Source organism: Sceloporus occidentalis, unplaced genomic scaffold (assembly GCF_023333645.1).
Source record: "Sceloporus occidentalis isolate IW3139 unplaced genomic scaffold, rSceOcc1.0.p SCAF_3, whole genome shotgun sequence".
NCBI lineage: Eukaryota > Metazoa > Chordata > Lepidosauria > Squamata > Phrynosomatidae > Sceloporus > Sceloporus occidentalis.
In genome coordinates, this window is record NW_028316983.1 from 190,622,906 (window position 1) to 190,650,200 (window position 27,295).

The 27,295-nt window shown below is 37.7% G+C and overlaps 1 protein-coding gene across 2 annotated transcripts in view; it reads right to left on the minus strand.

The window, feature by feature from the left end:
• Positions 1-329: 329 nt before the first annotated feature.
• Positions 330-27,295, minus strand: part of SS18 (SS18 subunit of BAF chromatin remodeling complex) — a 43,612-nt gene continuing 16,646 nt past the window's right edge. For both annotated transcript variants that reach the window (XM_089517211.1, XM_089517210.1), the window contains exons 5-11: positions 15,377-15,604; positions 13,467-13,634; positions 11,956-12,060; positions 9,608-9,700; positions 8,778-8,894; positions 6,319-6,452; positions 330-1,945 (exon numbers count right to left, since the gene is read on the minus strand). In XM_089517211.1, coding sequence (XP_089373337.1) covers positions 1,919-1,945; positions 6,319-6,452; positions 8,778-8,894; positions 9,608-9,700; positions 11,956-12,060; positions 13,467-13,634; positions 15,377-15,604 — 872 coding nt within the window. In that variant the 3' untranslated portion in view covers positions 330-1,918. The remainder of the gene's footprint in view (positions 1,946-6,318; positions 6,453-8,777; positions 8,895-9,607; positions 9,701-11,955; positions 12,061-13,466; positions 13,635-15,376; positions 15,605-27,295) is intronic.

Here is a 27,295-nt window from a genome sequence, read left to right on the forward strand (position 1 = left end):
TAAATGAGATAACATATCTATAGTAGGTTACGTTCAACACATTTTTTGTCTCAACTCATTTATCTAATTCAGTCATCTTGATTATAGCCTCATGGACTATCATATTCAGAAAGAGTTGTGTAACAAGCAGCCTTCACATATAACAACATGCTGATTACTGAATAGTTAACTCTAATTAACTTGACTAAAGCCAGAGAATTTTGATTACGTTCTAAAATACAAATACTATTTGGTTATCCTGGACCAACCATGACAAAATAAAAATTCATAGCAAAGCCTCCAAATGAAATGCTAGAGCAATAGAGATCTAATTTAAAGGAGCAAATGAAGAAATTAAAATCACAAATAATTTATTCTTCTGTTAGAGCTGATGGAATACAGTTTTAAACAGCAATGAAGTACACAATGGTGGAGAATTGGCACAGAACCTAAAAGCACTGCATTCATACCAATGTACCTCACATTTTCAGTTCAAAAACTTGATCTTAATATTCAATCAATGTAAAAAAAAAATTGTTCTCCATTAAAAATTATGGAGGAATGTGACTTTTGCTGTCTTATTAATTCTGGTTCAGTTATTCCCATTAAAAATATAGCAATACATAATAAACATACATAAGTTTTGGGCTAAATTTAGTTATATCCTTTTAAATATTTACCAAGACTGTTTAAATGCATGTATCCCTGTGCAACACAGTATTCAATAATGCACCTGAACTACAAGAGCAGGATGGTCTTGAACAGTTGTGTCTTCCACAGCTCTACTGCTGATTCAGGTAGTGGCTCCCTTACATGCAATGCTGTAAGCATTAATACAGTTCACAACAGAATTTGGCATTTAAAAAAAAAGACTGCACTAAAATTGCTCTTGGTCTCATATTAACCAGTACGAACATGGACATACACAACAAATGCCTTCTTTCTTAAAGATATTACCTCTCAAAGTATACAAAAAGCTTCTATACTATTTTTGTTACATAGAAATCATACTACTAAAAGTTAAATACATTTATGAAATAAAATATCTGTCAATCTATCTATAGTTTATTTTAAATAATTTGTATATGTAAGCCAGGTTCAATGAACACTTTTTCAAATTCCTTATTACTGCAATCTGAAAAAGATCACAGCTTGACTTTATATGAAAGCATTACAAGACCTTTATAAATTCAATTCAAACATTCCCGTTACCAAAAAAATACAGAAAATTGCCACTGTTAGAAACCATTCTTACAAAATAGCTTCACACAAAGTATTTCAAATTAATTCTTCATACTAGACTATGCCTTTGTTGTCCATGATCATCTTTTCATTCAAACAGTTCAGATACAAATTCTTCATACAAACATCTGTCAAGAATGTGTGGTGAGCAACTCTCCTCCTCATACAAGACCAACACAGTAAAGAATTCATCATATCCCAATCTATATTTCCTATCTATATGGGTTTATGACCTTGCGTAGTGTACTGCCTTGCATATTCCATAGGAAAAACATAATATATAAAATATTGCTGTTGTAAAAATTTTCCCCTTCCCCTTACAAAAGAATCTGTGGAAAAATATTAAATTCCCTTAACCTTCATAAACATATAATGCTGTTCACATTTCAGTCTGTAACAGTTTGATGTCCAATTCTAAGCTCACTGCAAAATTGTTTGTGAGTGTATTTTCTGTCCAATATTGCCATCTAGAGTACAGATGCAAAAATTTTTTAGAAAGACTATCACTTTTGTTTATAACTAACCCAGGAAAGCAATATATTGCAAAACAGCCATTTATCAACAATGTGGGGGTATTTTCTTCTGTGTCCAAAACTAGACTGAATTGAAGATTCTCTTCAAAAGGTGACATCCACAATGCTGAAGTAACAATACAGTGGCTAACTTGTACTTGCTATTTTGTATTGAATGTATTTTTTCATTGCTGGTAGTTTCCATACTGCCCCTAAAAATAAATTGAAAGGGTAAATAGAATGTAGCTTTCATATTTTCTCAAAACAAAACCAACATGCAGGGCTTAAATCTAGAAGTCACATAGCTTATACACATTCTTGAACTTTTTATTTCTTCTAGAATTGACAGAATATTAGCATTTACTTATTTCATATCTCAAATGTACACTTTTTTTACTTTAAAAACTGATTATGCTGGAAATTAACATCATACTTCAAATAATTGTTCTCTAATTTCCAATTTATTGAATGCCCTTTATCAAATTTTTATATCCTGTACTTTCAAGACAGTGTTTCCAGTGTTCATAATAAAAATTAAGCATATTATTAAAATAAATGCACAGTATAAGATATAACAAAAACAACAGATTAAAAACAGCAGCAAAACTCAGCAGACAGAAACTTCAGGTAGTACAGCAAAGTAAGAACACTACCTCAAACTCGTCAATGAAGCTGCTTTAACTGTAGCCTTATTCGGGTGTTCAAAAGATTACATGAAGGTACAAACACTGGGCAAATATGCCCAATGTACCTGCATGTGTTGCTCCCACCACTCCGCCTTTGAACACTCAGCACAAGCAGTGATGTTTGAAGAGAGAGTCTAAGCAAATTCAACAGTACATGCTTAGCATTCACTCCAGAGCAAGCAGGAACCTTATGCAACCAGAGATCCTAATAATGGAGCAGCTTTAAGCATGATCAACAGAACATGCATGACTTCCATACTCAACATAGGAAGATTGAGGTTGGCAGCTTTCCCACACTGGGGACAAAGTTGGCATATAAGGCTTCCAAGTCCTCTCCATAATGCATGTCATCATGCATTCTTTTGAAGGCTTGACTAGAACTACAGGCAAGTGACAATCCCAGTGCCTGCCCAATATCAGTGCAACTGTATTTTAAATCAATTCAATACCGTATAATTTGCATAAAACATAATGCAAAAATCTAGCCTGAAAGGTACAATTTATATACTATTACATAGTAATGACAGACACTGTGGTTAAGGGCTAAATGTAGGAACAAAAAAGCGATCTTTTCTAAGTTGAAGAAATAGTAGAGGCCTAGAATTTTTAAAAAAAATGAATACTTTCAGCAGCAAATAAGCCTCCTTCAATACACTGTGATACCTTCACAAAACCTTTAAGTTAAGATAGTGTTAACTGAAAAGACTAATATTTACAGATAATAATTCATATTATCAAAGTACAAATCTTTGGTGCAGAATACCCAAAATTAAAAATAGAGATGCCCCTTGCCCTCTAAGCATTCCTACATTAAGGATATGATCTGCAGCAACACTGGTGTTGTCACTTTTGTAAGACATATGAGAGCAACATTTTTGGGAAAACTTATAGGAGGATGGCAAACAAATCCTAGTGCATTCCTAATAGTCACGTGCTGGCCCTTCAACACTACCTAGCCTATGTACATGCATGCACACACATACATACATAGCTCATTAAGGGAGCTGGGAAGGCAGGATAGAAAAAACTGCAGGAGAGAGAGAGGAATCAACAGACATAATTGAAAAAGATATTTGTCCTATGTCTGATGGTTGTGTGATTGTGGATTGCTCTTATAGAGTATCAAAAGAATTGGCTTTTTCTTGACTAACCACATGGATGTTTTCCAACAGCCAGAACTCAAGAAAGTCAGTATGACGCATGTGCAATTACAATACAGTGTTTATATTCTACAAGTTCTGTCTATTAGATCAGTATTGCACTGTGAAACTTCCTTCCCCTGAATTTCTCCATGCCGTCTGAAAAGATAGCATCCAGCTACAGTGCTGTGGAATAAAAAAGGAGCTACAAGTGGGGAAAGACTGGTCCACCCACTTCTAGTGGATTCCACTGTTCAGACAGCAAAGTACAATACTGGATGCTGTTCTTACTGTCTAGTAAAACAAACAAACAAACAAACACCACCTGACATGGAAGTGATCAGATGTTTAACTGTCAATCTGGATACTAGGTTTTCTGGTATACCGCCTTCAGGTTAATTTTCATTCAAACAGCTTCATTTATATACCGCTTCATACTGAACTAACAGTGTCTAAGCAGTTTACAACTGTAAGCTATCAGCCTCCAACAATCTGGGTACTCATTTTAGCGACCTCAGAAGGATGCAGGCCTGAGTCAAGCTTGAGCCCTTTCACTGGTATTGAACTCGCAACCTTATGGTTTTGAGTGAGTGGCTGCACTACAGGCATTTAAAAACTGTGCCACCAGGGTTTTTAGGCTGAAATTGAAAGAGGTTTACACATTCAGTGAGATATTTTATTTTCTCCCCCCCCCCCAGGGGATAGGAGGTCCACCTGCAAGACCTGAGACTGCTTCTGAAAGTCCCAGTTTCAAAAACTGTTTGGCATGTGTTTTCAGGGGCTACTATTTAAGAAACCAAATCCCAAAGCTCTCAGGAGCATAGAACATACTGCAGTTTTCTTTGGATTCTGTTCATAGTTTTTAAAAGGCAACATGTCTTGAATCCTCCGCAAAGGGTAGAATAAAAATATAAATAGCAACTCCCACAAGTGCAAGGCCCCTGCAAAATAGTATTACAAAAACATTACCTACAAAACATTGATTTGTTCATTTGTCTCTGTTTTTCTATGTCCAATGGCATATTTTCATATCTGAAGTGAATGGAATTACTCTTTATTCTGCTGTAGGCCTCTGTGGAACCACACAACTGTTCCAGAGTTATTTCTGAGCCTTCTGGAGCAGGTTTATAAGATGCATATGGTGTAGCGAGTGGGAGGGAAAGAAAATCCTAATTCTGAGGGAAGAATGGGTTCCATGAGAAATGCACCACTAGATGTACTACCTTAAGTATTTCATTATTCAGTTTCTGAGTATAAATTTCTTCAGTGTACAGAAGTCTTTCCTCTCCTGAATTTATACTGTGTTGAATCTAACATTAGACTAGTGAAAAAATACTACAATAGCCTTGTTGCTAGCACATGCAGCAACTAATTTGATGATGATGATGTAATGAGTTGTGCAATGTTTGTGGCAGTCATGTAGAACCTTAAACACTAGTATGGTGATGATGACTGACACAAAAATCTATTTCATTAGCTTTCATGCAAAAGCCAAATGCCAATATGAATCCATTATCCTTTACAATACTAGAGGATTCTTTTTTGCCTTTACATCAGCAGACTGACCAGTTACACCTCTGCAGTGTCAGATCTATATTCAGATTTAGAAAGGAAAAGGAGAACCATTATAATGCAGAGACACCAAGCAGTGTTAAGACGTACTCTCCAAAAGTCTATGCATTCAGGTCAAATTCTCTTCTCCATATTAATTCAGTGGATAGTCCTACCCTGAAAAGGGCTTTGTTAATTTTCTTGCTTGGTCAGATTATCTACTTTCTCTTCAAATATGCCTTTACTTCTTCCCGCACCATGCAATTTTCTATATGAATGTGAGTCTTCTCCCTGCCCCCACAAAGTATTGCTAGAAAGGGCAATGAGAGTCCATATACAATTCCAGTACTACTTCTCACTCCAGTTGAGAAGCTCAATATAAAATACTGTGGCTTGGCTTTTACAGGCCTGCATGACCAAAAATGAGGGATGTGGTGGCTTACTGGTTAAGACACTAATTCTGATTACCATAAGGTTGGAAGGATGGCAGTTCGAGGGCCAAGTGCCACTTGATGGGGTGAGCTCCTGTCACTAGTCTCAGCTTCTGCCAACCTAGCAGTTCAAAAGCATGAAAATCCAAGTAGATAAATATGTACCACTTTGGTGGGAAGGTAACAGCATTCGGTGCAGTCATGCTGGTCACATGACCACCAGAATAGCCCTCGGACAACGTAGGCTCTTTGACTTAGTAACTGAGATGAGTACCATGCCCTACAGTCAGTTACGACTAGACATTCACATCAAGGGACGACCTTTACCTTTATGAACAAAATAACACCAACATGTCCTGTATCAGGTCATGCACTAGCTGCAGTCAGAAAAGTAGGCCTCTGAATTGTAAACTTTATTCAGTTCAGTAGAACAGTAACAAAAACTAGAAGTCCAATCTTTACTAGTCTAGTCCCTAGGATAGTGGCAGGACTGAGTAAATTCATTAAGTACTAATATCCTCAGTACAATTAGCCATGTAATCTTGGTGGTATTTTGCTTTATCATTCAACAATTATTCATAACCAAACTGTTACATAAAAGTAACAAAATATTTGTAAATATTAGAAAATCATAAATGATACACATATTTGGCATCTGATACTATCAAGTTGTTAGATGTGCTTGTCAAACATATGCTGCCAGAATGATTCTAAGAGTTATCAAAAAAAGTAATGTTTTCTAGTTTTGCAACTATGTATACAAAATTAAAAAATGTACCTGATCATATCCATAAGGCCTTTGTTGTGGTGGCTGTGGGGGTCCAGGTTGTGTAGGTCTATATCCTCCATACTGTTGGCCTTGCCCTTGAGGATAATTGGAATACTGAGGTCCTGGGGCATTTTGTGATGGACCTGAAATATTTAGGTACCCAGATTTCAGCAATTCAACCATTAAAGCAACACAACCAGAAAGAAAGTAATAAAATATAACAGCACCTATACTTTTCATTTCCTTGAAGCAGAAGGCATTTATACTATTTTTAAAAAAATATATTTAACTATCTAGCTTTACTAATAGGATCACTATTTAAAGCAAAGCTCCTAGCCTTTTTTAAAAACAAGGACGAATTATAATTACAGTAGGCTCTTCCTTTATGCAGGAGAACCGTTCCGGGTCTCCCCGCATAAGGGGAATTTCGTGTATGTTCGAGCCCCATTCAAAAGAATGGGGTCTGTGCCTGTGGCGTGGTGCGTGCACGCGCCATTACCCCTTCCGGGGGGCGCCGACCCTTCTTCCGGCGTGGGTTTCAGCATATGCTGAAACCTGTGTAAGTCATGCCCGCATATGACACAGGTGCACTGTACCATGTTTCTCTGTTAAAGTTCAGCTTTGATAAACAAATCCTGGTTGTTGTTTTTTGTTTGTTTGTTTTGCTTTCTGGCATGAAGGCAGGCAGGGCATACGAGTATACTAGAAATATTCCTATCAGAAGCAAGTGTAAGAACTCTTTTGGAAGCCTTAATTGTTCCTTTCCAAGCACTCCACGTGCTTGATGATATCATCTTTGTTCTACTGTCAAAAGGAAAACATAGCTAGTGGGATCTAGTGTCCAAATACTCCAATGCTTCCTATGAGTCTGTGGAATCCAATTAAACTAAAAGAGTTATAACTATCTAAAAACAGTAGGGAAACTCTCAAATATAGCCAAGCCTATTTGTGAAGATAACTTAACTTGATTCATCACTTGGAAGCATGTTTTTAATATGTCATGAATCTATGAGATAACACAGTGGGTCCGGTCCACAAGGTAATACAATTGTCACCCAAATACCCTTCACATGCTCCTTGCCCCACACAGAGAGAATGCTTCAAGAAAAGTATTTTCTTGAACAATTGTGGTTAAAACTGTGGCAATTCAGATACAGGAGAACTACCATATTGGTTCGGGACAACAGTGTATTTACCCATTCTCAGATATAGCACAATTAACAAAAGGATGACTCAAGTGCAAGACAATTCCCTGCCTGAAAACCAGTCTGAACCTCTTTTCAGCTTTAATATTCCAACTGGAGCTTTATTCCACCATCTAAATATGTCCTGCTACCTAGGTTGGTATCCAGAAGTTAGTATCTAGTTGGTATCCACTCATACTTTTAAGATTAAAATCAAGTTTAGAAATGAGTATTAGTCAAACAGAAAACAAATCCTGTCAAGCAGCAAATGGGCTAGTAAAGGGTTTTCCATCCAGGTGCAGAGCCTGACCACTGTGCATGCAAGCTCAAGGCTATTTTTTTTAATGTGCAACAATAAGTCACAAATGAATATTATGTCTAACAGGTGTTTCTGTTTGCTTACTAAACAGTAAAGTCCCACTCAGATCTTTCCATTTTATCTAGTTAATGGGTGAAATTCTGAAATAGTCCAGAAGTTTGAGGTCCTATTTTTTTTCCTGAAACCAAACCTATGAATTTGCATGCACCCTGAGAAAGCTCTGTTATGTTGGTTTCATGATAGGCTTTACGTAAGCCCCATTTTTTTTACTGTTATTATGAATTGCAACATTCCAAATGGTAGGTGATGTCACTTATCCCAACACTGGAAATATTGCCATTTTACAACAATGTTACCCGAGAGGGTGGGTTTTGTTTTGTTTTGGACACTGAATATATTCTACTACAACAGGGATGGAAATCAGGCACCCTTCCAGATGCCATTGGACTTCAGCTACTAGCATTCCTTACTATTAGCTGTGCTGGCTAGGGCTGTTGGGACTTGAAATTCACCAACATCTGGTAGACCAAATGATTCCAATCCCTTTGGTATAAGATAAATTCTTGTTTCCTGTTTCTTTTGTTATCTGGAGGAGGAACAACATACTTGAAGATGGCAGGTTATCTCATAGAGCGGATCCAGTTTTAAAATAGTCTTTGATTCTGAGAAACTGTTGGCAGACTCTAACCCTACAGAGAAAAATTAGGCATCTCCTTTTATTTGTTTCAAATGATTCAAGTTCCTTACAATACGTCTGTATTAATTCATTATACTGTACACTGCCTTTGGATTTGAATATTCTGTATCTTCCTGCATTCACAATTGCTCTGTTGCACTGTATTGCCACTTTTAAACAAACATTTTCACGGTCAAAAGAGAAGTATGAAGAACAACTGGAATGAGGAAAGCAATCACTACTGTCTTTCCTTGATATTTTAACAAATAACTTATCTCTTCCTACTTACCATAGCCTTGCTGTTGTCCAGGATAACCCTGCTGACCTGGGTACTGCTGCTGCTGATAGCCCTGCTGTTGAGGCGGTGCTTGGTATGCATCCTGCTGTTGGGCATACTGTGAATTTCCTGAAATATGAGGTTAAGCAAAAAGAATTAAAGGCACTTTCTATGGTTTTGCTCTGTTTTGTTTAAAGATGCACAGTGAACACCACAAAAACAAAATGTAAATGCAATTTTGATCTCAAAAACTGAACAAAATGAAGAAAACAAACCAAAACAGAAGGAAGTCAGCCAAACAAACTGCAGTTAAAGCCAAATTTTGCAAGGCTAAACTGCAGCATTTTCAGCATCTCTGCCAAACGAGCATTAAGTTTACTGGAACATGATGCCATGACTTGAAAAGGCCATGACTATGCTAAATGGAAAAAAAAGGACAAAATTAAGGACAGCTACAGAGCACAGACTAGCTACACAAATCAGCAAGCTGTTTCCTAATGGCACTATATTTATATGTTTATGTACACACAAAATATATAACTAGATCAATGGGTTTATGTTTAAATAAAAGATACAGTTGAAAAAAAATGCTAACATTGTTTTAGTCATTTTACTGCTGTTAGAGAATTGACAAATTTAAGGTTATAAGTTTAGATGTTTGCAAGAAACTAATTTGAATGCTTCAAGTCCCCTGCAATTTTCAACAGCCAGCAACTAGTAGTCTACAAGAGCTTTGCATGGGTAGGAAACAAGTTATGTTGTGCAAGAATTGGTGTTCCTTTGTGGAAGGGGAGAGGAAAGGGAACGTGTGTGCGCATGTGTGTGTGAAGGTATATAGATACCTCCTTCGTAGTAATGTTGGGAGGAATCCTCATAAGGCCTATCGTAGCCTTGTTCAGGATACGACGGTTGCTGATAACCGTAATCACTATGACCTACATCGATTCGACAAGAGACAGGAAGAAACGTTAATGGCCTCTGAGTGAAAACCCTAAAAAGATTTCATCTTCAGTGTCAGCTGGAAATACATAAAAAGAATCTTTGAACTGAATTATAAGGATTTACCAATAGGATTTCTTTTCATACTGAATTAACATGTGACACGGGGAAAAATTAGCTAATGAAGAACATTTAGAAAAATCACAGAGAGAAATGGTCTTAAGCTTCTAATAATCTTTGTAAGGGGGAAACGTACTTTATCTTCTTTTTAATGAAAGCATTTAGTCCTTTCACATGTAAATAACCTGAATTTAATTCAAATGAACAAAGAAACCAATTATCATACTTTGCTGAACACCTGTTCTACTGATTTCCAAGTCAAAAGCATATGCTGTTAAAAGCAGTGTGAACTACAACAAATAAAGCTCGATGAACTTCTAAATAACTTTTATACAATAGTTGCATGAAATATCTATCAAAAATTAATATCAGCCACACACACCCAAACCATTATTCATCGATTGTAAGGTGTACAAAGAGAAATTCTAGTACAAATTCTCATTTACCATATTTGCATAACCAGGGAATATTAGGGACGCCTGCCACTGGGATCCAAGTGACTTCATGTTTCCTTTGCTTTAGGATTTCATATAGTTCTGCTTGCAGTTAGAAATCTAGTTCGTTATGTACTCTTGGACAGATACATATATAATCTAATAATTCTTCTTAGAACTTTTTGTTGAAAGGGGGCATTACATATTATCAAGACACCTACCAGTTTTATAGGCATTATCTGGCTTAAAATGTTTATTTTCCTGATTGTGGGTTTCTCACATTTTATTCATTGATATATTCATAACTAATTTTGTTTACAGTGTTTAATCCCAATATCTTGCTATTTTTCTGGTGGTTAAAGCAAGTCCTTTTATAATTACTACTTGGTTTGTAGATCACGTTTTACATGTCAACTGTTGGTGAGTGGTACTCAAAAGTAACAGAACAGTGGAGCCTTTAATTTACCTTATTGCAGATCAACTTCAGAAAATGTTTGCCCAAATTGTCTAAGCCATAGTCTCTAAAGTGATCAAAATAATTATTTTGGTGCTGGGTTACGCATAGCATAAAGCAGCCATGTGTGAGATCTCTTCTGGGAATTATTAACCACATTATTAAGATAGGTTTTTGTGGAACTCTGTCTTACCGTTTTCTTACATGTCACAAAACTAACTCCAGGCTGGCCCAGCACAAATGTTACTCAAAGCTATGTTGTGACGTGTATTAAGTAAACCACGAACATGATGGTGACTAATATCAAATGGGTTGCTTTAAAACTTAGCAAAACCAGCTTGAATACGTTTAGAAAATAACATACAATTGATCTGTAACAACAGTCACTCTGAAATAAAGATTACATTGCAAGAAGTAATCTACCATGCACCCTGAACTTCACAAACTAACATACAAAGTGTCATGCTTGCTTTCACAGTAACCATGAATTAATAAATACTTCTTTTGTCTCTCCTTTATACCATTTCTAAAAAGTGAATTTAAAGCAGATTTACGTCTCTTTGCATGTATAAAAATATCTAATTTAGAAAAATAGCTTTGGAGCTCAGAGAGACTGACTTTGTTATCCCTTGAAATGCAATTCATTCCAAAAATTATACACTGTCTAGAATCAGAAGTATGCATAAAGGAAAATTATGCGGTCTCTGTAGTTATTCAAATGTGTTATTATGGGTATAGCTTCCCAAACTTTTATAAACACACATAAACATACACACAAAGAGAAAGAGAAAGACAGAGAAAATACTAACTATTTTTGAAAGCATATTGATTGTTTTGTTAAAGGTTCTGAATGTCAATGCAATCAGCTAAATTCAATTTAAAATGTGTTTTTTTAAAAGTAAAAATGGACTGTATATAGACATATTACATATGTCTGTGAGTAGACATACTGCATCAACTAATCTATACAGAGTGTGGGAAAATGCCATACTTGTAGACAAACAAGGGGATTCTAATAAAAAGTTATTAAAAGCTGTACCAGGGTAATAGAACCAATTACAAATTTAATATTTTAGCTATAAAATAGAGTTACTGATTTGGGCTTCAAATTACTGAACTTGTAAGCGTTAGCAAATACTGTATAAGACGCGTTCTAGTGATCAGTTACTAAAAACTGTTCAGCCAATAGTTTTGTTGACGGGCAGGTATGTAAAATGGGAAAGTTAACATTATGAGAGATTACCATCAGGGTAATATTGCTGGTTCATGCCTTCTGGAGGACCTTGTCCACCATGACTGTATTGGTCCCCATAATAGTCTTCCTGGCCTGAGTACTGCTGTGGTGGGCCTGAAAAACCACAACCAGTCAATATGTAAATAACTTATTTTCTCACTTATGTCTCAATTTAATATGAGAAACAGCCCTCATCTACAGACTTCCCCCACCCATGTCATTATGTTTTGGAAAGCATACTTAATGTTTTGTGATTATACATTTATATATTATGCAAAGCTACTGAACTTTGCTAAATACCAGGATGATATAAATATATATTTCTAAAAACATAGAAACAATATATATAGATATATATAGATATATATAGATATATATACAGTTGTTGTTCTTTTAAAAAGAGGAAGAAAGCTATATGAACATTTAAAGTAATGACCTTTTTTAGCTTCAAGTACTGTTTTGGGGGATAATGTAATGCTATAAGCTTGTAAATAGCCATTTGTCAGTGTACTTCGGGGGGGGGGGGATCTAGATTTGCCTTCAAGTGCCAAGGAAAGGGAGCTTTACAAAAGCTGGCTCCTTTAGGCCTAAGATGACCAGAGAGTAGGCAGGCAGACATTTTTTAAAAAATCTTATTTGCACACTAGTACTTTCAGTATGCATCTGAAAAGTTAATACAAAGAAATGTAGAAAGTATGCAGGAATATAGATAGAATCATATACTAACTGCAGTCTGACCTTCTTCCAGTGCTGGGCCTTATGTAGCCAAAATAGCACCATCCACGCAAGGGCAAGCTCCAGTAATTATAGGACAAAAACTGTTGGCAAAAAAACCCCTAAAGGGTATGTGGTGCGTGTGTAAAAAAAACAACAACAGCTCAGTAAGAATCATAGAATCGTAGAGTTGGAAGAGACCACAAGGGCCATCCAGTCCAACCCCCTGCCATGCAGGAATTTACAATCAAAGCATCCCCGACAGATGGCCATCCAGCCTCTGCTTAAAGACCTCCAAGGAAGGAGACTCCACTACACTCGGGGGGAGTTTGTTCCACTGTCGAACAGCCCTTACTGTCAGGAAGTTCCTCCTAATGTTGAGGTGGAATCTCTTTTCCTGCAGTTTGCATCCATTGCTCCGGGTCCTTGTCTCTGGAGCAGCAGAAAACAAGCTTGCTCCCTCCTCAATATGACATCCCTTCAAGTATTTAAACAGGGCTATCATATCACCCCTTAACCTTCTCTTCTCCAGGCTAAACATCCCCAGCTCCCTAAGTCGTTCCTCGTAGGGCATGGTTTCCAGACCTTTCACCATTTTAGTTACTCGACTGAGTATACTCCATGGTCACAGTATTTTGACTACTGGGAATAGGAGAAACTGAACGGAGGAGTCAAAACCATGAGTTCTCCATATTACAGCGTTTCTTCCAGGTCCCACTAGTTAAGATATAAACAAGATGCTCAGCTGAAAGCTTCTCATGTGTACTAATTAGTCAAACATTAAAACATGCAACTTCTAAACTTACCCTGCTGTGGTGGCCTGTATGGAGGAATCTGCCTCTGTCCCATCATGTGGTTTCCTTGGTTAACTTGGCCCATCATTCCCATTGGTGGCTGTTGTCCCTGATAATGCTGTCCACCTCCCTGGGGCATGTTGTACTGCTGAGAAGGAGGTTGCTGGTGCATCATTGGGCCTACAAAGTTAAAATCAATAGCAACTTTTAAACCTCCTGTCTTCCTGTAGCTTAAACTGAAGAATACTCTAGCCATAATTTAGTGCAAAATTGACCAAAACAATCCCTGAAAAATAAAGTCTGTACAAGATATGTGAAAAATAGGTGTGGCATGCAGAACATCATATATTTTCTACATTAATTGTTTGTTCAATTTATACCTTGGCCTTCCTCATACACAATAAAAGAAACCTATTCATGGTCTCTTACTAAGATTGAAATTGAAAGTGAATTTTTAAAAAGTAATTTAAACTGCAGTAAGTACCATGTTTCTTTCCTTCCAAACTACCAGAGAGAAAGGCTGGATATAAGTGCAAGCAAGCAAGCAAGCAAGCAATAAATAAATAAAGTTCATGGCAGCTCATTTATGATAATTTAAAAGCCGATAGTATTTTTGGAATAACATAAAAGTTATTTAAAAGGAGAAACAAGGTCTGGTAAATGCTGAAGATATTCCAAAAGAATTTTGAGTTCCGCAGTCCTTGTAGTGTAGCTAGAAGGTAGCATTGTTCCTTTCTTCAAATAAAAATTCTGAATCCCAGAACATTTTTCTTCACTTCCGAAATTTCAAGCAATGCAGAGATTGAGACACTGAAAATCATTCTCACTTAGAACACATATATTAACATTCCTTTGGTCGTTTTGCCTGTCCCCTTCATTCGGATGCCTAAACTCTATTGCTAAATGCTAAATGAATATTTAAATTACTGCAATTTCATCCTTTGAGGGTAAAGATGGGTGCTCAGAAGGCAATTGCTTCTTCACCACTTTCCCCCATTTCCCAAGTTTCCCATTGCTTTCAATTATTCCCACTAAAACTTCAACTTTCTTTAAGCTAAGACTACTCCAGAAGAATCTCATGAAAAACATTATGTGGCTACCCATAATACACAGGTCTTCAGTTCAACGTGAAGTCCAATTCATGTATGAACACACTATATTACTATGGGGAAGGTTTCTCACTAAAGTTGGAAAGATATACAGCAAACAATAAAATACAGCACGCCTGCGTCATACGCGGGCGCGCCTTACGCAGCTTGAGCATACGTGCTCAAGCCGCGGGGCGCGCGTGGGGTGCGCGCGGGGTGGCGCATCCCATTCAATTGAATGGGCGCGTGCGCCCGTTGCGCCCGCCGCGCCACGGTGCATGAGCCCCGTTGTTTACAATGGGGCTTGAGCATAGGCGGAATTCGCCTTACACGGCGGGATCCGGAATGGATCCCCACATAAGGCGAGGGCCCACTGTATGTTCCTACAGCATGAAAAACATCCAGAATATGATGAACTGTACATCTCCTTCTTTTTTAGTTCATGGTTCTCTTTATAACTGAGGAGATGGAGGTGGGAGTATGGAGAAGTGGAAAAATGAGCAAATATTGTTGATACTAGTTTCTGTGTTCTATGAAGGGTCAACAGAAAATAAAATTATATATCTAATATGAAAATAAACATCATATAATATATACTGTACATGTATATTAGAAACTTATTATGGCTTTCCTTCGCATGCTGCAATCCCTTTCTAGACTGCAAGAACATTCAGAGAATTGACAGAAAAGGTGTTAAGAGAAACTAACTCAATACTTGTTCATCTCACAGAAGAAAAAAACATGAAAGTACACTTTGATTGATTTAGGAACTTTAAAAAATCTCCTTAATTAATTTTGCTTTATTTATGACAGTCAAGACATTTCTTCATTTACCTTGATTTGGTGGCATACTTATGTTTGGTCTGGGACCATAGTTGGCCATAGGCTGTCCTTGGCTCATTGTCATTTGATTCTGTCCAGGCATACTCTGAGAAGATGGCACTGAATGATTGTAACCTCCCATGGACCCATGACTATTTGCAGGTATGTTCATAGAACTGTTTGACATGTTAAGTTGGTTCGGTCCAGGTCCAGGTCCCTGCATAGGCATGTGGTTAGGTCCTTTGAAGAAAAACAAATTATTAAAGTATCTTGAAAATACAGATCATTCTGATAAAATTAATGATTGGCCAGATCAACAAAATCTGTCATTTAAAAATCTAGTACATGACAGGTGACAATTACCTCATATGTAATTTATTGACTTCCTCTGAACCCAAACAAAAAAGTTTTATGGTAGCCTAAATCCAATTGTTAGTCTCAAATAGAGTAGCCATACTGAGTCAATGGAATTGTGTAAACTGGATTTTTTACGCCATTAATTGTTAACATTTATAAATCTACCTGTATGTTTCTACCTGCAGATCACGCAGCTACTGATGACCAAAATAGATGTTTATACAAGTTCAAACACTTTAAATTAATACCTGAAGGGTAAAACCATGGTTTTTAATTGCTGTCCCTTAGAAAGGGTTCTCTAAGAAGAAAATACATTAACAGAGATTCTTCCAGCTAGGAAAGCTTGCCAGGCATAGCCCATCTCCCCCCTGCAATATGCAGCCAGGATAGCCAATGTTAAAAAATGGTGAGTGTTAAAGTTGAACAAGATCTGGAAGGCCACAGAATTCCCATCCCTGTTCTAGACTGCACATTTAAGTTTTGTATGGCAACAGTCAAGATACAGTTGTCATCAGCCATGTTAAAACAGGGTTAAAGTAACATATTAAAAGAAGTGGGGAGTTCTCACAGGAGAGACAGGAATCACATGAGGCCATGGCACACTTTTCTTTTCCTAACTGTAGTTATGAGATTGGGAATGAAAAACAAGCTACAGTTATAGTTCATATTACACAAATGAACAGCTTCAAAAGACTTATGTTTATTATAAGTTTATTATAAAATTACTCTTGACAACAGTTACTAAAGTAACTATGTACATGCACAAAAGGAAGCTGCATATGCCACAGATGCTCTCCCCACTTTTAATGACCATACTTTGCCAGCTGATATGGCAAATTTACTGTTTACACAGAACAGCAGTTTCACTTTTCACTAGAAGGGTTCAGATTACAGAACTAAAGAAAGAAAACCATATATACCACTATATTTCCACAGAAACACTCTCATGGCTTCAAACTCTCAGGAAATCCTCAACGGATGAATAATCTTATCATATATACAGAAAAATCTCTTAATTAATGTATTTTCTAGAACTCTAAGTTGCATCCTATTCCCTCTTTCCATTATATCCCCTTACTAGGTTTTTTAAAACATATCATTAAGATACCATAATTTTAAAAGATGTGTTGATGTTCCAAGTGGCATTTTCACACATTTATTTGTTTTCTTGATCAGAAAATGGCTACATGGAAATCATGACTCTCAACCTCCATGTTTCTGTTCAGAGGATGGCCAGAACTACTTAGCTTCTGAGACTGAAAATAGGGTTGCCATAATTCTCTACTATAAACTGGGACAAAATGTAGGACAAAATTTAGACCAAAATTTAGGACAATTGTAGGATAAAATTTAGGCCCAAATGTAGGACATTTAACGTCCTCCGTTTTTCTTAAATGGCCTACATTTGGGGCTAAATTTTATCCTACAATTGTCCTAAATTTTGGTCTACATTTTGTCCTACATTTTGTCCCGGTTTAGAGTAGAGAATTATGGCAGCCATAATTGGAAAGGACTGGATTCCTCGTGACTCATATACTGCCATAGGCCCAAGAATACTCCTCACTTATTTCTAATTTTTTTTCAGCCCGTGTAAAACCTAACTAGGAAATGCATGAGAGCAATAAATTTGACACACAGTTTCCAGGCTCTCTGGAACTATATATCAAATTTATTGCTCTCCTGTAGTGCATGACACCAATTTGAAGTTGAAACAGTTTTCTTTTTTCATTATTAATACATTGCTTGAGGTATACATGCATACATTATTGTGAAAGCATCACTGGCTCCTGGTCCATTTGAAAATCCAATTCAAATTGCTGATTCTTACCTTTAAAACCCTAAGCTGCTTATGACATGAAAATTAAAAGGGCCAACAACTCCATTTTCCTTTTGACTCATATTGTCAGAGGCGATATCATGACTTGGGAGTTTTGGGGACCAGTTTTGACTGGTCCACTAGCTGCGCCTTTTTCCAGATATGGTTAACCAAAGTAGCACATGCACCATTAACTTCCAGAATGAACTAATGCAGTTTTGTTCATTTGGAGCTTCCCCACAAGTATATTTGGAAGCTACAGTTATCACAAAATGCCACAGCTAGATCCATCACATGGAGACTGTTTGATTCTGGCCTTTAAAAAATTGCACTGGTTTCCATTATATTTTCAGTCTGAATGCAAGTTGCTACTGATAACACTTAAAGCCTCAATACGTATTTGAGACCTCAATACTTTAAAGAAACTCAATACATAATGGGGACCTCAATACTTTAAAGAGCACTTCTCTCTGTACGTCCACACAAGACTGAGGTCTGCTAAAGGGGTCCTCCTTTGTACCCCACAAGTGGGGGCAACATATTGTGTGAGAACATAAGAAAAGGCTTTCTTGTAAGACGAATGCGTGAGTTCTGACTTAAACTCAGAGCTGAAGAACCGAAGAACCAAGGAATTGTGCTTTAAACATAGCTAAAGGAACAAATAAGATGGTTCCGCGCAAAGCACTGATGTGACGAAGGTATTTGGCAACCGAGGCGAGGAAAGTCTGAAAACTTGGAAGCTGAAGCGGGGTGCCGTCCAGGTGTGACGAACCATGACCGGGAAGAACCTTATCTCCTGAGTCGCCATGATGAGGAACTGACAGGACAATGGAGAACTTTGAACAGAACGAGTTGCTTTGAACACAGACTGATCTGAACAACCTGTCTGTCCTCCCAAAAAGAGGAAGTTGAGTAATGGGCTGCAATATTGCAAGACTTCAGCAGCCAAGAGCCAGAGAGAAGAAAAAGTATAAAGACCCTGGACTTTCATCTCCATTTTGTTGGCACCATCCGCGGCAACGGTGTCATCCCCAGCCTTCGAGAACAACTGATCAATGTTCGGCGGAAGGAAAGTGTGTGTGAGTATTGTATGAATGTGTGAGTGAAAGAGCTCTTGATAATCAATGTTTGTGTTACTTGTGTGATTCAATAAATGTTACATGCATGGTGTTTAAAACCAAATTTGGTGTCTCAATGTCTTTCTCAGCCTTGCTGTGAATAGGTCCACGGAGGGAGAGGTTTTCATTACACGCTCTCAGGATAAACAGGTTGCCCTTACAATCTTGGGCATAACATTCTGTAGTATGGCACCCCAGTTGTGCAATGCCATCCCCTTAGAGGTCCAAACGGTGTTAATCTGGGCTTCAGTGTCTGCTTAAAATATGGCTTCTTATTAAAAGCTTTGGAATAAAATAATTTTATTTGTTTATGTACATGATTTAAATGGTTTAACTAATAGCTAATTTTAAAATGTTTTAGACTGTGAATTACCATCTACTATTTTATGTTTTAAATCACTTAAATTGTACACTTCTCTGAATATAGAGGGTAGAATATAAATACAGGGTAGGAGATAAATATTTTGTAAAGTCGAAGGCTTTCATGGCTGGCATCCATAGTTTTTTGCTGGTTTTTCGAGCTATATGGCCATGTTCCAGAAAAGTTTCTTCCTGACATTTCGCCAGCATCTGTGGCTGGCATCTTCAGAGATAAATATTTTATCAATAAAATAAAGCTATAAAATAAAACAGTAGAAATAATACACAGAAGAGCTATACAAAAGAGATGATAAAGCGAATGACACATGGAACAAAGAATAATACCCAAAATTTTAGAAATCAAGGTGGAACCTGCATTAAGAAAAATGAGGAAGAATGAATCACCAGGAACAGATGATACTTCAGATAAACTGCTACTATCCACACAGACAGAAACAAATCTAGTGTTAACTAAAATATGCCAACAGATATGGAAAACAGTGGCCAACAGATTGAATAATCAATAAACATCCCTATCCACAAAAATGAGACACAAAACACTTCAGCAGCTAAGGCCATAGCATTAATTTCCCAGGCAAGCAAATTTATACTCATAATTGTGCAGCACAGACTTCAACCATATATTGAGAGAAAAATCCCAGAGGTTCGTGTGGGGGCTCAGGAAAGGAAGAGGCACTACAGACCAAACTGCGAACATACAATGTTTAATGGAGCAATCAATATATTCCAGAAAAAAATCAGCATGTGCTTTATAGACTATATCAAAGCCTTTGACTGCATAGATCACAAAAAACTATGGAAAGCCTTTACAGAAATAGGAGTACTACTCCATTTGATAGTCCTGGTGAGGAATCTCTAATTAGGACAAGAGGCTATTGTTAGAACAGAATATGGAGAAGCAATGGTTCCCAAGTGGCAAAGGGGCAAGGCAAGGCTGGACTGCATTCTATCACCCTATTTGTTCAACTTGCATGCAGAAAATATCATAGGAAGTGCAGGTTTAGAATAAAAGGTGGAGGAGTGAAGATAGGAAAAAGGAACATCATCCAATAAGATGTGCAGATGACACCATACTACTAACAGAATAAAATCAGAGACTTGGAAGAATTACTAAGGAAAGCTGAAGAAGAAAGTGCAAATGCTGCCCTACTGCTGAACATAAAGAAAACAAAAATAAGGACCACAGAGATCTACATAAATTTTAAACTAGATAATGAGAAAACCAAAATAATTAAAGATTTCATGCACCTTGGATCAAATATTGATCAGAATGGAGAATGTAGTCAAGAAATCAGAAGAATGGGAATGGAAAGGGCAGCTATGAAAGAACTAGACAACATCCTAAAGTGTAAAGATATACAACTGAGCACTAAAGAATTGCCCCAGCCATTGTATTCCCTATCACCACAAATGGATGTGAGAGCTAGACAATGAAGAAAGGAAAAGAAGAAAATCAACTAATTTGAGATGTGGTGCTGGGAAAAAATGCTAAGGATACTGTACACAGCTAAAAAGACAAACAGATCAAGCCTGAACCTTTCCTGGAAACCAAAATGATGAAACTGAGCCTGTAGTGCTTGGTTTGTATTAAAGAGACATTGCTGAATGAAGCTAAGTGTTTGTTTTTTAAGACTGGTGGTTGGGACAGTCTCCCTTACTGAGTTGGCCGAGTTGGTAGTGTTGGAGTTCATTTAGCTTGTTATACTGGGAGATGTCAACATCCAGACAGTCACTGTTCTGTCAGGAGCATGTCAAGACTTGATGTTTGCCATGAAAACATGGATCTGTCCCAAGTAATATCAAGTGCTACCCTTGCTGCCCAACAACCATTTCAATCTGATTTCAAGACTAGTTATTGGATGAAGACAGTTTTGTTTGCCTTGGTGCATGAACTATGCAGGGAACTGGACAGAGGGAGTGTGTCCCTGTTGATTCTGCTGGACCTCTCAGCAGTTTTTGATACCATCAGCCATGGTATCCTTCTGGGCCACCTCTCTGGGATGGGACTTGGGGGTCATGTTATGTAGTGGTTCTGGTCTTACTTGGAAGGGTAAACTCAAATAGTAGTAATGAGGGACTCCTGTTTGATACCCTGGCCATTGACCCATGGAGCCCTTCAGGGTTCTACGTTTCCCCCAAAGATGTTTACATGAAATTATTGGGCGAAGTCATCCAGAGTTTTGGGGTTCGATGACACCAGTATCCTGATAACACTCAACTCTATCACTCCTTCGCATCTGATTCCAAGGAAGCCATCTCCATACTGAACCAATCTCTGTTGTCAATAATGGACTGCATCAGCGCCGTGTAAATTTACAGCGCTTTATAAATAAAGGATGATAATAATAATAATAATAATAATAATAATAATAATAATGAGGATGATGATGATGATGAAGGCAAACAAACTTAAATTTAATCCAGACAAGACAGAGATGCTCCAGTCAGTCATAAAGCAGACCTGGAAATAGGGACTTCACCTTCACTGGATAAGGTTACGCTTCCCCTGAAATCTCAGGCCCACAGCTTGGGTGTTCTCCTGAACTCAACTCTGAGACTGGATGCTCAGGTTTCAGAAGTGTGTTTGTACAGCTAAAACTAGTGCACCAGCTGCACCAGTACTTTGAGACATCAGATCTGGCTACAGTGACATATGCCTTGACTAAATCCTGTTTGGACTACTGTAACACATTCTATATGGGGCTGCCTTTGGAAAATGTTTAGAAACTTCAGTGGGTTCAAAATTCTGCAGCCAGAATGCTGACCAGGGGCTGTTATAGGGAGCATATACCGTAACTCCCTTGCTAAAAAAGCTTTGCTGCTACTGGTTCTTTTTCCAATCATAATTCAAAGTGTTGATCATGACCTATATAGTCCCATATAGCTTCAGTCCAAACTATTTAAACAACATTTATACGAACCCGTGAGAGCTTTAAGATCATCCAGGGATGATCTTATGTTTGCTTGGTGAGGACACAAGAGAGTCTTCTCAATGGCTGCTCCCATACTCTGGAATGTCCTTTGACAAGAGGCTTCACTGGGCACCTTTGCTTTCCTTTTGCCAGCAGGCAAAGACATTTTTGTTCAAGCAGGCTTTTAATATGTAATCTCTCTCAGGGAGGCTTGTTATTGGGTGAGTGCTGTCTTTACTTTTTTAACTTTTGTATATTTTAAATGCAATTTTATAATGTTTCAATGAAATTTAATTTTTTTAAAAATTGTATTGGTAGATTTTAACCAATTTTACCTATAAGGTACATTGGGTCCCATCCTGGGAGAAAGATGGCATAAATAAAACAAATAAGTGGTAAGAAAGACATGCTAACATGAATGACCGGCTTAATACAGTGGAAAATTGGAAAATTCAGTTGGTTCAAAGAGCTGCTGCCATGCTATTAACAGGGGCAGGTTACAGAGACCATACAATGCCCCTGTTGAAACAGCTTCATTGGCTGCCAGTTTGTTTCCGGGCACAATTCAAGGTCCTGGTTATTACCTACAAAGCCCTAAATGGCTCAGGTCCACACTATTTGGCAGACCGTTTCTCTTGGTATGAACCGGCCCAGACTCTAAGATCCTCTGGGGAAGCCCTTCTCTCTGTCCCAACATTATCACAAATACAGTTGGTGGGGACACGAGAGAGGGCCTTCTCAGTGGCTGCTCCTAGACTCTGGAACTCCCTGCCCAGGAAGATCAGAACAGCTCCCTCCTTGATGGCCTTCCGCCGGCAGGTGAAGAACTACCTGTTCACACAGGCATTTAGGGATTTACTATAAGAACAGACTGGGATGTTCGATGTTGGACCAGTTTAAAAATTCTTTTCAATGTACTTTTTATTTTATTGTACTATTTTTATTTTTATTTTTATTTCTAAATACTGTGAAGCCGCTCTGAGTCCCAGTCCTGGGAAAAGAGCGGGATACAAATCAATCAATCAATCAATCAATCAATCAATCAATCAATCAAAATAATACATGTAGGAAAAAGAAAATTAAACTATTTTCTAATTATGAAATAATCTGTATTGCTGAATGAAATCAAATCCCCCCCCCCCCCCCGGTGCAATTACTGCCGCTTGTCTTTACTTTCTTCTATATTTTCTCAGTGAATTGCATGGCAAGTCAGACTTGTGGCATTTTCATAGATCTATAGCTTTTTGCCATTGTTTTTTTTAATGATTTTTAAAAAACCCTACACTATTCCGACAAGAATATCAGTAGAAGTACCTGTGCACAACAAAATATTACTGCACCCTTACAACAAATGACTGTGCATTATGTGTACCACACCAGGAATGTGGTACCTCACTAGAACATTAATATATATATTAACTTGCATAATATATTGCCTCACCTTGAGTAGAATCTCCTTTGGATATCTTTAATTGGCCTTTTTGGGGAGTGCGTAATTGTGTATTACTGCATGGCAGGAGGTTGTACTAGTAGTTGCTTCCATCTCTATGATTCTATAAGATCATTTTATATTGTTCCCCTCTTCCCACTAGCCCCCTCAGCAACTGTACGGTAAGCTTGCTAAGAGCCAGTCCTTCCACTTCCAAGTCCAGCATTTTAAATATTGTTTTATACTGATGTTCACTATACTGACCTGAGGGACTGGACTATAGCAACCTATTAGCTACCTAATAATTTGGTTTGTCAAGTACTTATACAAATTAGAAGAGAGAACTGGGTTCAAAAGTAGAATATTGAAGACTCATAAAGACATTTTCTGACTAAAATGGGACAAGTTTAGGAAACTGGTACAATATAAAAAGGACACTTGTTTTATTTACACCATTTATCTAGTCCAGCATCTTTCATCACAGTGACCAGAAGCATGATTTGAAGACATACATAAGATGAAAGTGAAAAAAGAAAGCACAGTTCTTTATATATAATCACAATCAGGAATGTGTGGTTCTATCATATATTCCAATAAGTTTCAATTGCTTGGTTTTCTAAGGACACAGCAGATGTAGTTTGCTGCTGTTGTTGTGTGCCTTCGTTTCCAATTTATCACGACCCTAAAGCAACCCTATCATGGCGTTTTCTTGGCAAGTTTCTTCAGAGGGGGTTTGCCATTGTCATCTCTGCTACATTTGTGTGCATGAAGTTATTTAGGACCTCTTCTATATCCCAGGTTTGAATTTTTTTAAAAACCCCAAAAAACTCTCTCTTCTTGGAACAAATATTCATTGTGACATTACTACAATCCAATAAGCACTCAAAAATAGACTACAGTAGATTGTGGTAACTGTGTGATGAAAACATTTGATTACTTTTAACTGTTTTACAACTTGTTGTCGATCATCTATTACCTAAAAAAAATTCTTTCTGTTAAGTTTTTATTATTATTATTATTATTATTATTATTATTATTTGTCAGGTAGTTAACAATAGCATTTGTGCACAATGTGGCAGTTACATTTTTAAGCCACAGTATTTCCCTAAAAAGTGATTCAAATGCAGTTTCACTTGTAAATTATAAGAGTATATATTTGAATTACAATAATGTACAGTCCCTTGGAATATGTGTCCCTCGCCTGTTTGCAGGTGGCAAACGGAAGGGGATAAAATGGAGCATGTGCCCATGGGCACACAGCACCATTCAAGCCAATGGGGCTTGAATATTGGCAATTTTCCATTTTTTGGGGGGAGGGTCCGGAACGAATCCCCCATGAAAATGGAGGGCCGACTGTATTACACTTAGATTTATTGTGAAATTCAAAATATTTGTTATATTTTTGCTTCTTCATGGAACTGAAGTGAATGTTTAATTTTACTTTCAGCAAAGGAATTCTACTTCTGCTCAATGCTATTTGGTAAGAGCTTTTTTCATGTTTCTCACCAAATAATATGGTCATAGGTCAATTTTCAGTTGTTCTTACAGTGATTGCTTCAATTTCTATGGTATCATTTGAGGTCAAAATATCAGTAATAATTGAATACAAATCTTGCTGAATACTTTATATGCTATACTGTTTGAATATGTACAAATATTTTTTTGAACTTCATGGTTTGTTTTAATAAAACAAACATTGTGTCTAATAGCCAGCTATTCTACTGGCACTGGATGTGGAAGTACACCACTGGACACAGAATTATACCACAGTACTTTGCCCACAGTGGTAATGCAGGATGATAGCACAAGGAAAGCCTATTAAAGTAGACTGCTATATGCTCATGCAAAATTCAAGATCCCAAGGAAGCATATATGTGACCTCAGCAGTGGCGCTACAATCTCCTTTCATGCAAGGATCATGTAAAGAGGACTACTGTTGTTGTGTGCCTTCAAGTTGTTTCCGATTTATGGCGATGGGTCTTCTCTTGGAGTTTTCTTGGCAAAATTTATTCAGAGGACTATAAACAATCCTACATTGTAAAAACATCTACTGTATCACCAGCAAAACTGAATAAAGCACTGTGAAGACCATACCATCATTCTGACCACTGTATTAAAGAGGACATTTACAATGTAACTTGTCTAGTCTTCACTTGATGAACTGATACCCCCCAAGCGGATGTCTTGACATGCTAACTATGCCAGAATTCTTGAACTTTTAATGACTGTGTAGAAAAGGGGAATGTCAGTCAGTGAAACTTTTCTCACTCTTACATGCCAACATTTCTTATTTATACAAAGTTTACAAGACCCTTGTCTTCCTTTGTATCTGGTCATTCTTGATCAGAACTGAGCCACCTGTAGAGGTTTTATGAGTGCCATTCCCATCACCCTTAGCTGGCACAGCCAACACATGGAAGATCACAATTTGCCATTTTCTGCTCTTGACACAACTTGTATAATTAAATTATCTCATGTGTTGAGGCTAGAGACTCCTTGGGATGGATATGGAGAATGTCAACATATTATATTCACTACTCTTTTTTTGCATTTATTATTTATATATGTATACAGTGGTCGCTCCAGATTCACAGGGGATACGTTTCTGGCCTCCCTGTGAATCTGAAATTTTGCCAATATTCAAGTCCCAATGTCACCAATGACGGGCTGCCACTCCTCTGTCCCTCCCTCTTTCTTCTCCCCTTCCGGCACCAGGGCCACTGGGGCCTGTAATGCACACCGATCGCATGGAGATTTGCTTTACCAGCAGAGCTCGGGGCCCGGCATGAGCACTCCCCGCCTCCTCTGCCACAGCCAATTGATGTATCGTGTGCCCACTGGCTCCAGAAGAGGGGGTCGGGGCGGGGTGTGCACACGCTGGGCCCTGAGCACTGCTGGGAAAGCGAGTCCCCATGTGGGTGGCATGGATTACAGGCCCCAGTGTCGGAGGGAGGGAGGGAGGGGAAGGGAGGGAGGGAGGGAGGGAGGACTTGCCCTCCACGAATTATCAAAATTGTGAATGGCAAGTCCGTAGATACCGAGGGACAAGTTACATATAATTAAACAGAGTAATACTAAGCCTTTTTACCTATATGTAAATTCTATTAAATGATACCCCAAAAGCATGTTGCATACTATAGCAAACTGCAGTCTAGGTTATTTACCCATGACCTGTTGGATAAAGTCTTACAAGAGTTTAGAAATGCTGGTGGCAGATTTCTCTCTTAAGGAATATGAAACAGAGCTCGCTTATGTAAGCAGTGGTATCAAACATGAGGAGGATGCAGCAAATCAAAAAAATTAGTAGCTCTGAAATGGAAGTAGCCGACATGAATCAGCACTACAAATTTTATGACAAATATCCTACAAAACTGCCTTTCAATAGAGAAAGTTTGGAACTGACTGCTTAAAGAAGCCATTCTCTCCATAGCAAGTATTAATAACAAGCAAAGCTGTTTTGTTTTGCTCCTCGCAAATACTGATGTTTTTCACCTTTTTGTTCACTAATTAAAGCCTGGCTTTAGGTTTAGAAACAATGGTTAGGGATATTTTCCCACACAAATAGCTTAATACAAATTGTCTGTTTTTGTCTGCTCGACTAATCTGTCTAAGTGGTTTTTCAATAAACCTCATTTCTTACTCATCATCTAACTTAGTTGTGATGGTTTTAGATAATTTCTTCCAAGGAGAACATGTTCAGCCATAGGCCAATACCTTTCTTTATCGAGCCTTCTAAACACAGCTGTACTGTGCATGGTTTCAGACAGACTAAATTTAGACAGTTCTGTTCAGAGGAATGCTGTGTGTCAGCTACATCAAAGCCCAAGGGCAGCCTGATAAACACAGAATACAGGTCACGTAGCTCTGTAGCTAACAAACTCTAAGAGAGCGTTTACTCAGGGGCATTCAAAGCAGTTT